The sequence below is a fragment of the Pygoscelis adeliae genome, unplaced genomic scaffold (genome assembly GCF_000699105.1).
Source record: "Pygoscelis adeliae isolate BGI_AS28 unplaced genomic scaffold, ASM69910v1 Scaffold452, whole genome shotgun sequence".
In the NCBI taxonomy this organism is placed as follows: domain Eukaryota; kingdom Metazoa; phylum Chordata; class Aves; order Sphenisciformes; family Spheniscidae; genus Pygoscelis; species Pygoscelis adeliae.
In genome coordinates this window covers 35,390-45,627 of record NW_008824291.1, presented here as the reverse complement: position 1 = coordinate 45,627, position 10,238 = coordinate 35,390, and the positions used below count along the sequence as shown (strand labels likewise).

The 10,238-nt window shown below is 38.9% G+C and overlaps 1 protein-coding gene across 3 annotated transcripts in view; it reads right to left on the bottom strand.

The window, feature by feature from the left end:
* Positions 1-10,238, bottom strand: part of MAPK15 (mitogen-activated protein kinase 15) — a 43,699-nt gene that overhangs the window by 28,578 nt on the left and 4,883 nt on the right. For all 3 annotated transcript variants that reach the window (XM_009318777.1, XM_009318776.1, XM_009318778.1), the window contains exons 2-8: positions 9,657-9,755; positions 9,178-9,207; positions 6,450-6,540; positions 5,766-5,896; positions 5,445-5,608; positions 3,834-3,973; positions 2,400-2,457 (exon numbers count right to left, since the gene is read on the bottom strand). In XM_009318777.1, the coding sequence (XP_009317052.1) occupies positions 2,400-2,457; positions 3,834-3,973; positions 5,445-5,608; positions 5,766-5,896; positions 6,450-6,540; positions 9,178-9,207; positions 9,657-9,755 (713 nt within the window). The remainder of the gene's footprint in view (positions 1-2,399; positions 2,458-3,833; positions 3,974-5,444; positions 5,609-5,765; positions 5,897-6,449; positions 6,541-9,177; positions 9,208-9,656; positions 9,756-10,238) is intronic.

The window sequence follows — 10,238 nt, the reverse complement described above, 5'->3', positions numbered from 1 at the left end:
CTGGACATTGAGCCATTGACCACTACCCTCTGGATGGAACCATCTAACCAATTCCTCACCCACCGGACAGTCCACCCATCAAGTCCATACCTCTCCAGTTTAGAGAGAAGGATGTTGGGGAGGACCGTGCCAAAGGCCTTACAGAGGTCCACATAGATGACATCTGTAGCCCTTCCCGTGTCCACTGATGTAGTCACTCCATCACAGAAGGCCACTAGGTTAGTCAGGCAGGACTTGCCCTTGCTGAAGCCATGCTGGCTGTCTCGAATCACCTCCCTGTCCTCCATGTGCCTTAGCATAGCTTCCAGGTGATCTTCCCAGGCACAGAAGTGAGACTGACAGGCCTGTACTTCCCCAGGTCTTCCTTTTTTCCCTTTTTAAAAATGGGGGTTATGTTTCCCCTTTTCCAGTCAGTGGGAACTTCACCGGACTGCCACGACTTCTCAAATACGATGGATAGTGGTTTAGCATCTTCATCCCCCAGTTCCTTCAGGACTCGCGGATGGATAAATACCAGATTAGGTTCAAGGCCAGTGCTTTTATCATAACTCTCCCAGGCAAAACTAAGTGCTAAGCAGCACAGCAAACTGCAAAAGCTGAAAGCAGCCATTAACAAACCCTCAAATTTGATGTACAGTAAGAGAGGGAGCATGCCATGGAGCAGGTAAAGGAACAAATAAACCAGTGTCGAGAACAAATACATCAATATTATGACCAGCCACAGCTAAACAGGTGTAACTACTATAAATTCCTGCCTAGTACACTCCAGTCAAATCTATTGTGATGTCGAACCCCTCTGGCCCCATGTTGGGCACCAAAAAAACCCCACTCTGATGGGTTGACCCCAGCTGACAGCTAAGACCCCATCCAGTCACTCGCTCTCTCCCCCTCAATGGGATGAGGGAGAGAATCAGAAGGGCAAAAGGAAGAAAACCTTATGGGTGAAGATAAAGGCAGTTCAATAATTGGAAGGGGGAAAAAAGGGAAAAATGGGGAAAAAACCCCCAAAAAAACAAGTTGTGCAAAAGCAATCACTTACCACCAGCAGACTGATACTCAGCCAGTGTCCGAGCAACAGCTACTTTGGAGAAATTCCTCCCCACCCATTTTATTGCTGAGCATGATGCTATATTTTATGGAATATCTCTTTGGTCAGAAGGGTCAGCTGTCCCAGCTGTGTCCCCTCCCAGCCTCTTGCCAACCTTTTGCCTACTCGCTGTCGGGGCAGAGTGAGAAACAGAGACGGCCTTGATGGCTGCTGTGCAAGCATTGTTAAGCAACAGCTGAAACACTGCTGTGTTATCAACACTGTTTTGGTCACAAATATAAATCACAGCAGCATATGAGCTGCTATGAAGGAAATTAACTCCATTCCAGCCAAACACAGTACAGGTGCACAGCAGAAGGATGAGAAGCAACATTCACAAGTTGCATCAAGGGAAATTCCTATGGGATACTGTGGCCATCCACTTCCCCCTGACAAGGTCAAACACACATGCTGTGCTGATAGCAGAATCAACAGGGACAAAAGGGTCTCAGTTCCTCAACTACCTGGCATAGATTGATACAGGAATCCTGGCATCTCTGAATGAAAGGAAATAATGCTCCAGGATGCCAACTGAAGAGGTCAGCAAAAGTCAGTATGAAAACGCATATGCTGTTCATGTGAACATGAACATGGCTTATGGTTTGAGCCACCGTAACCTAAACCTATAAAAACATATCAGTAAGCATTCAGAGAACTCATAACCACACATAGCTGGGCTATGTGTATTGCAGACTCCCCGATGAGAAGGGATGCCCACTAGTATCATGACAGATATGAGTAGAGAATACTTAGAGACTGGTGAGTAATTTGCTATGGCCATAAGATAGCGTAAGAGCATTAAGTTTACTAATGTTTACTAATTAGACACGTAATAAATGCAGAATTATGTGGTAGTCTGTTCACATAACTGGAGGATCCAAAAGAACCATGACAGATATAAGGAAAAAAAAAAACCTAAAAAAAAAAATCACAGTGAGAGTCGTTAAGCAGCTGGAATGAGGCTGTCAGCCTGAATAGATTCAGGCTTTCCATGTGTGAACCAATGACATCAGATACCCAAATGACTCAGGATAGGAAAATATTCTAATTTTGAGAAAGTACACATGACAATAGCTTGGAATATAGGGCCAACCTCATTTTGTTTTGTTATTCCTAGATTATGTCATTGGTCTTCTCATCTTTTTTTTTTTTTTTTAAACTTTACGTCCCTTCCCTGGAGGTAGGTGAATCTGCAGAGAGCAGAAATTATTTCCACTGGTGAACATTGGGACGTGAACTTCAGGGGAACTTTTTGTCAACATCATACAGTAGATTGTGTCTCAGAAGTCAACATCGAACATACAAGGCTTACCGGGAACTCATGCGGTTAATAACTGAGGACCTGTAATCTGATTGCATAGCCAAAATATCTGCAATAATGAAAAGATACTGTTAATGCCAAGATTAGGATTACCAAAGATATGCAGTTTATGAAGGAAAGCAAATATTTGATATTAACATAGGAAATTATCCTAATAAAACTCAATGGGAGATCTCATGGAAGGGGGATGGAATATTTACTTACAAATTTTCTAAGCTGATTTTCTCAATTCCTGTAAATTCTATCATAGATTTCATAAACTTGCACTCTTATACCCACATATGCAGAAGCACCAAGATATCTGAGGCCAAATGATCTGGCCAGGATCACTTGCATGGGACACAGAGAACAAGGGATACCAGCTATTGATTTCCTCATCACATCCGCTGGGGTTCTTTCTGATTGGTGACGATGAACTGTTTTCTGAACATATCTGTCATACTCTCAAAGAGTCAACAGTTGCTATGGAATGTTTTTTTGCTTCAGAATCTTGCTGCTTTGGTCCCCATAAATCCTAGGCAAAGTTGCTGCTCATAGGTTGGTTTTCCTTGTTAGCAATAACGTTTTGAACAAGTGTCTGTTTTCACTTGTTTGGCTAAAAGAAAAAGAAATTGTGCCTGTGACATGCTGCAACCTTGCAGCCATTGTCCTGTTGTAAGGATACAGGACCTTCTGCTAATGAGTCATTTGTCCTGTGGTCTTGTCTTAGAGTGCAGACCTTCTGGTTATGACATTATCAACACATTTCTCAATTGTATTGCTGAGAATGGAATAGCATTTTTGTGATTAGTGCTGGCTATTCTTCTAACTCCTGTTTTGGTGTTTTCACACACACATTTCCATTCATATTTCATTCACAGCAACCAAATCTCTAATAAAAACTATAAATAACTAAGCTTGAATGGAATTCTCCAAAACTGTGATGTCCTTAAACTGAAGGTAGTTATTTTTCTAAAAACTATTTGCTAGCTCAGTTAGAACATATCAACATGTAAAAGTTTATAAAGTGTATGGGCTGTTAGACTGGAACTCATAGAAAATAATAATAATAATCATCATCATCATCATCCCTTTTGGATTTAACATATATTTACTCCAGCTTTCACTTCTTTGTTTAGATTTCCAGATCACAAAGTCCAATTTACCTTTACTATGCAAGTCCCACTGAAGTATGATACTCTGTTTTAAACTGTTATCCTCTTATAAATCTCAAAAATGTTTTGAAGGCCTGGTTCTTGTTTCTCATCTAATCAAGTACGGCTTATTTTCCTCTAACACTAACATTTCACAATTAAGTCTTTAATTTCCTTGGAAAGATGTTAGAATGACTCACAAGAGATACCTTCTTCCCTGATCCAGCTGGGCTGCTTTCTTTCACTCTTTTAATCTCTTCTCTAAATACCTTTCCCCGTAGAAGAGTCCTACCTTCTGGGGATGGGGCAGGAATGACCCTCAAGATCTGCTCTATTTGATTCACTGTTGATGTTCCAGGAAAAAGAGGTTTCCCAAGTAGCAGCTCTCCCAGAATACAGCCAATGCTCCACATGTCTACACCTTTAGTGTAACTACAAATAAGAATAGAACAGAGTTAGGACTAAATCAAGCAAATATTTTTCTGTACCTGATATTCACATCATCTACATTAGCTTATTTTTCTAGAAAAAAAAAGCTTGATGACTCCTTGAATACGAACGCTCACAGGTTTTAACTATAAAGTGAACGAGATTCGGGAATCATGAAACTGGCAAGCATAAAACAGAAAGGAGATTTATCCTACTAAAAGTCTATTCTAGGAAACCATAAAAGGAAATATATTAAAGATAAATGCCAGGACAAGGTAATACATACTTTTCATATGACCAACAGTGAAGATACAAGTTGCTGTTTGGAAACAACAGACTTTTCAGGGCATCTAGAAAGTAGTTACAATTACTTAAGCAAAGTAAATGCCAAACAATGGGTAAATGACAGTTTGCAAAACATACACATTTCAAATTTTGATACTAACCCAGCCTATATTTATTTTCTTTTCTGATTGTTGTAGTGTAACCTGGCAGGCAGCTAAACACCACACAGCTGTTCGCTCCTTCCCCAGCCCCAGTGAGATGGGGCAGAGAGTCGGGGGAAAAAAAAAAGTAAAATTCGTGGGTTGAGATAAAGACAGTTTAATAGCACAAAAAAGGAAGGGAAAATAATAATTATAATGATAAAAGAATATACAAAATAAGTGATGCACAATGCAATTGCTCACCACCTGCCGACCAATGCCCAGCCAGTTCCCGAGCAGCGGTCACCCCTCCCCCCGCTGACTGTCCCCAGTTTATATACTGAGCATGACATCACATGGTATGGAATATCCCTTTAGCCAGTTTGGGTCAGCTGTCCTGGCTGTGCCCCCTACCAGCTTCTCACTGGCAGGGCATGAGAAGCTGAAAAGTCCTTGACTAGTGTAAGCACTACTTAGCAACAACTAAAACATCAGTGTGTTATCAACATTATTCTCATACTAAATCCAAAACACAGCACTATACCAGCTACTAGAAAGAAAATTAACTGTATCCCAGCTGAAACCAGGACACTGATCAATAAGATTTTGTCTATTTAAGTCAAAAAAAGGACTAGGCCTGACTAACAGGCAGCTCATTTAACTTTTGATTGCAGAATATTTTCTGAAGGTCTATCAAAAAACTCCCGTTAAATTTGGAAAAGAGGACTAAGGTACTCAACCAAATTTTGTAAAGATGCAGATTTAAGGGGAGAAAGCATAAGTCTAGCGGGAGAAAGGATGACAAACAGATGAGCTGATAATGTATGTAAATGGACAATTTAAGAACCCAGGAAGAAAATGTACATGTAATGAGAGATTTTTATGTTGCAGAACTGAAGTTTAAATGCATATTGAGAAAATGGACTGCTGACATGACATTACATCTGCAGCTATCTAAAATGAAAAGATTTAAGACTTTTAGACAATAAATTTTCCCAGTGGTGAAGAAATTATAGAATCCCATCCCTTTGCTCATATTAAGCAGTTACCTCCGAGAGGAAAGTAAGATCTCAGGGGCTCGGTACCAGCGTGTTGCCACGTATTCCGTTAGAGCAGGGTTCCCTTGGTCCTCAGTCATCTGACATAAAGAACGGGCCAGCCCAAAATCACAAAGTTTAACAAAGCAGTCTGCATCCAGCAAGATATTTGAAGGCTAAATTAAACAAAGGAAAATTAATAAGCTTTTTACTCTTTGAATGGCAGAAGATTATTATCAAGGTTCTTTTACTAGTCTCATTCTTTTCAAACTTTTCCGTTCAGTGTTTAACAGAAAACTTGAGTGAAGGATAAAGACTATGACTGAAATATACCTTCTGATCTCTGTGAATAACATTTCCTGAGTGGATGAACTTAGTTGCCTTCAGGAGTTGGTAGAGAATGTAACACTTGTGGATATCTTTCAGCAAATTCCCCTTCTTAATCACAGCATGTAAATCTGTCTCTGTAATATATCACATCAGTAATATATTTACATCAGTAGAGGATTATCAAGTTGTGAATATAAGTTCCTCAAAGCAAGGTCAGAATAGACCATTGTTCAAACTGTAATCTTTCAAGTACATCCTCAACAGAAGTTAATACTGTAATTACTAATAGTACTGCAATCTCTCTGTATTATCAGTTTGACTTGCAGCTCATGCTACAGTAACTGTTCTATTATTGCATACTTTGTTATAATAAAATTGCACATAGTCTCTTCCATATGCAACTCTTCTGTCTCTACAGGCCTTCTAATTGGTTGCTCACTGCTGTCTTTCCTTCATCTCCACCAGCCAGTTCTCATATAATTATTACTCCCTTTAAAATTTCACTGCTATTCCCATCTAATCACAACTGATATATATATATATAAAACCCCCTGTACTGCTCCTACTTATATGTCTGCTTACATGAATATTCACGTAAATCATCAACACACTAATATCAAAGTAGGGAACAAAGATAAGTCATAAGAGAGGCTGTATTTAAATGGCTGATGCAATGCTAAGTCTCACCCATGGACTCAAAGATGAGGTAGATGTCCTTGTCGTTCTGAGCTCGGATAACATCAAGCAGCTTGATGATATTTGGATGTTCTCCAAATTCCTCCAGAGGGAAAAGACCCAACAGTCAAAATCAAGTGTCTTGCTTGTGAGTCATAAAACAGACAATAGCCTATTTAATTTTGTATTATTATCTAGAACAAACATTAACACGCTATTGCCTTCATTACGCTTCTACTGAAATAAATAAAAGGATTTAAGCTTGCTCCACAGTATGAAACCAGCCAGTTAATCTAAAAAAAAAGAAAATCTCTATTGTCTGAGACATTAGTTCTAAAAATCCCTCTATACCATTTGTGAATAAAAACCAGTCAACTTTATGCACTGCGTATTTCCTACTGAAGGCAAAGAATTATTGTGGCAGTGAAGAGAGAACAAAGTTGCCATCAATATTCATAATTAAAAAACCCAACCAACCAGAAAGTGTCTATTTGAGGGTATGCTGAAACACTCTGCAGGCTGCATTGATTGAACTGACTGTAATGGGAGATCAGACAGTCAGCATACAAAGAGATACCTAAATACAGGTATCTTAAACTGGAGGTGAATTCTATCCTCACGTTTGCAGACTGACAATACTGTCAAGATCATTTACTTAATCCTCAGTCTTAACAACTTTTATTTCCTATAACTAACACTTCTTTGCAGCTAGAGAACACTTCACAATATGCCAACATTTTCATGAACAACCCTGAGTATAAAATTATAAATAGCTGCATCATAAAACCTATGCTTGTATCTAAAATATATAAATGAATTTTTTGTTATTTGAACCAGTAATATAGACTCTTTATCTATTTCCATAACAAATTCAGTTATAAACAGTATCAAAAATCATAGTATTAAGCTATCTCCAGCACAGTCTTACAACAGCATCATCTTCCTAGACTCTGAGGCAAAGACAAAAATTGGTTATAATGTACAACATCTAGAAAAATCCACAAACCAACACACTCACCTGCAGCAACCCATGAAAATACACTTACAAAGCAGTAATATACAGCCAAGCCATCAAATACCCTCGCATTTATTCTGAGGACAATATTCAGAATACCCATCCAAACAATCTAAACAAAGTTTTTACCCAAAAGGAATATTTTCTAGAAATGCAGATCAGTCTTGACAGTGTTACTTGAGTACTGTTTAAGAACTTACTTCACACTGAAGGAAAACCCCATTGTCTCACACTGTATTGCCCTGGAACTGATAATGGAAAGTTATGGAAAAGTTTCAATCTATACTAAAAAAAATCCTACCTTGAAAAAAAATCTTGTCAGAGCCAGTCCTACTTATTTTTGCTTAAAGAACAATGCTCTTACTAAAATAATTACCAAAAATGACATTCTAAAATGTGGCCCAAAATGCACCAAATAGATCTACAACTATACTGAACAATAAACAGAAAACCTGCAAGCAGCATAATGACCAGCATACTACGTATCACCCAGAAGAGAATCATCAAAATGCCCAGATTCTACATCAACACTTCTCAATTACAATAAACTTCATCCAGTCCATCAAATGCCCTTATGATAAACACACAGATTAAACTAAGCAATCATTATGCACAGGAAGGAATTTGCACAGACAAGCAAATTAAGACAAACATCCAGTTACCAATGAAAGAATATTTCTTGTCTCTCCCTTTCTGATCTCTCAGTCCTGAACCTCAAGAAAGAGCTATAAAATACCTTCAAAAATAGGAGGGGGACTCTACTGAGTCTATTGAGCACCAAAAGTCATGAAAGTAAGGGCTTAATGGCACATTAACCTCCCTCCCCCAAAATGACCCATTCTTTCCTTCAGAGGAAATATCCTTCTTTTTCTTCTCCCAACTCCTCCTCCACCCATCTACTCCAGAAGTGCTATACTTTCAGAGATGATCTAACTTACAGGTAATTAACTTCTAAGGAATTTTTCTCATATGTTTTTAGCTCTTAAGTTTGTGGCTTCTATTTCAGGTTTAAAGAATGATTAAAAAGGAAAAAAACATCATCTCTTTCCTACTTAAACTTGACAGTCTTAGGAGATACCTCTTCATATGAGCCCTGCCTTGCTAATGTCCTCAGAAAATCATAGTTACAACAACATTATCACTATTCAAAAACATTGATGTTTCTACATGCTAAGTCTGTGGAGGAATGGACAGACAATTTTAATGCCACTGATAAAGTAATTAGGCATAGTGTGTGGTCAATTATATCAAAACAAGAGCAGCCTTAAGTAATTCCATACAGAACTTCCTTTTTAGTTTTGCTTTGATTATTTCAAGTGGCCAAGTTGCTTCCGACATGATGGAGGAAAAAAATCCTGGCATGTAAATCTCTTCCACACCCCAGCCCCACCTCTGAATCATGGCATTTAGAATTTAAGAAAAACACTTTCTGTCCACAAAGAAGAAAGGAGTGACAGAAAGTGCAAGTCAATATGGTGATCCTAGAGTAGACATACTGCTAAAAATGGTGAAAGAACAGGGCATGTCTCAAAGGAAAAATAAGACCAACTCTCCATTTCATTCAGGTGTGTTTGCCCAGTCATGGAAAGATTGCCAAGATGGTGCAGAAAAGAAATAGAGTTGTCAACACTGATCATTGCATTTTGAAAAAGAATGGGAAGAAAATATGTGAACAACATCAGAGATAATTAAAAATCAGAGAGGAGGGGGAAAAATCGACGTTACCTGCAGGAACATAATCTCTCGAAATGTTCTCTAGAAATAAACAAAGGAAGTTTATTATCACCTCAAAAGAATGACAGAACAGAGTATGGACTTCCAATGAGAGGGTTAAATCCACTCTAATCTCTAAAGCAGAGGAAACACTTATATGGTAGACAGGCTAGGAAAAACCCAGTCGCTCACTAGAGAGTCACAAGTGTGCTCTCTGTGCTTAGACACTATAGCATAACAACATAAGGGAGAATCAAATTGTGCATGACTATGAAGATAGTTTTTCCTCAGGGACATCAAACAGTATTTTGTAGATGTCATGATATACAAAGCTTGATATTTATCACTCCTTTTTATCCTAATATAGCTGTAGATTGTATTATTACATACATAATTGTCAATAACTAACATCTTTCAGAGACATAAATCCTGAAAATATCTATGAACTCCCACCACATATTTCAGGACATGTTAGAACAATGATTTCTCACCTGAGCATCTGTTCTGTTCCTGAAAGCATCAAAAATCTTTTTAACAGCAACTATTTCTCCTGTCCTGCGATCGATTGCTTTCCATACAATGCCATAAGCCTAGGGAGAAAAAAGGACAGATGAGCAGTGTACTATGACATCTTAAGCACAGTTCAGACCTTCAGTGTGGAAGTAGAACGTACTCAACAGAGGGACTGAAAGAAGAGGTAATCACCAGTGTCCTGGTTTAGGCAGGGATAGAGTTAATTTCCTTCCTAGTAGCTGGTACAGTGCTGTGTTTTGGATTTAGGAGGAGAAAAATGTTGATAACACACTGATGGTTTAGTTGTTGCTAGGTAATGCTTACACTAGCCAAGGACTTTTTAGTTTTCCATGCTCTACCAACTGAGAAGGCTGCAGGTGCACAAGAAGCTGGGAGGGGGCACAGCCAAACTGGCCAAAGAAACATTCCATACCATGTGACGTCATGCTCAGTACATAAACTGGGGAAAGCTGGCCGGGGGGGGGGCACTGCTCGGGGACTGGCTGGGCATCGGTCGACGGGTGGTGAGCAATTGTACTGTGCATCACTTGCTTTGTGTA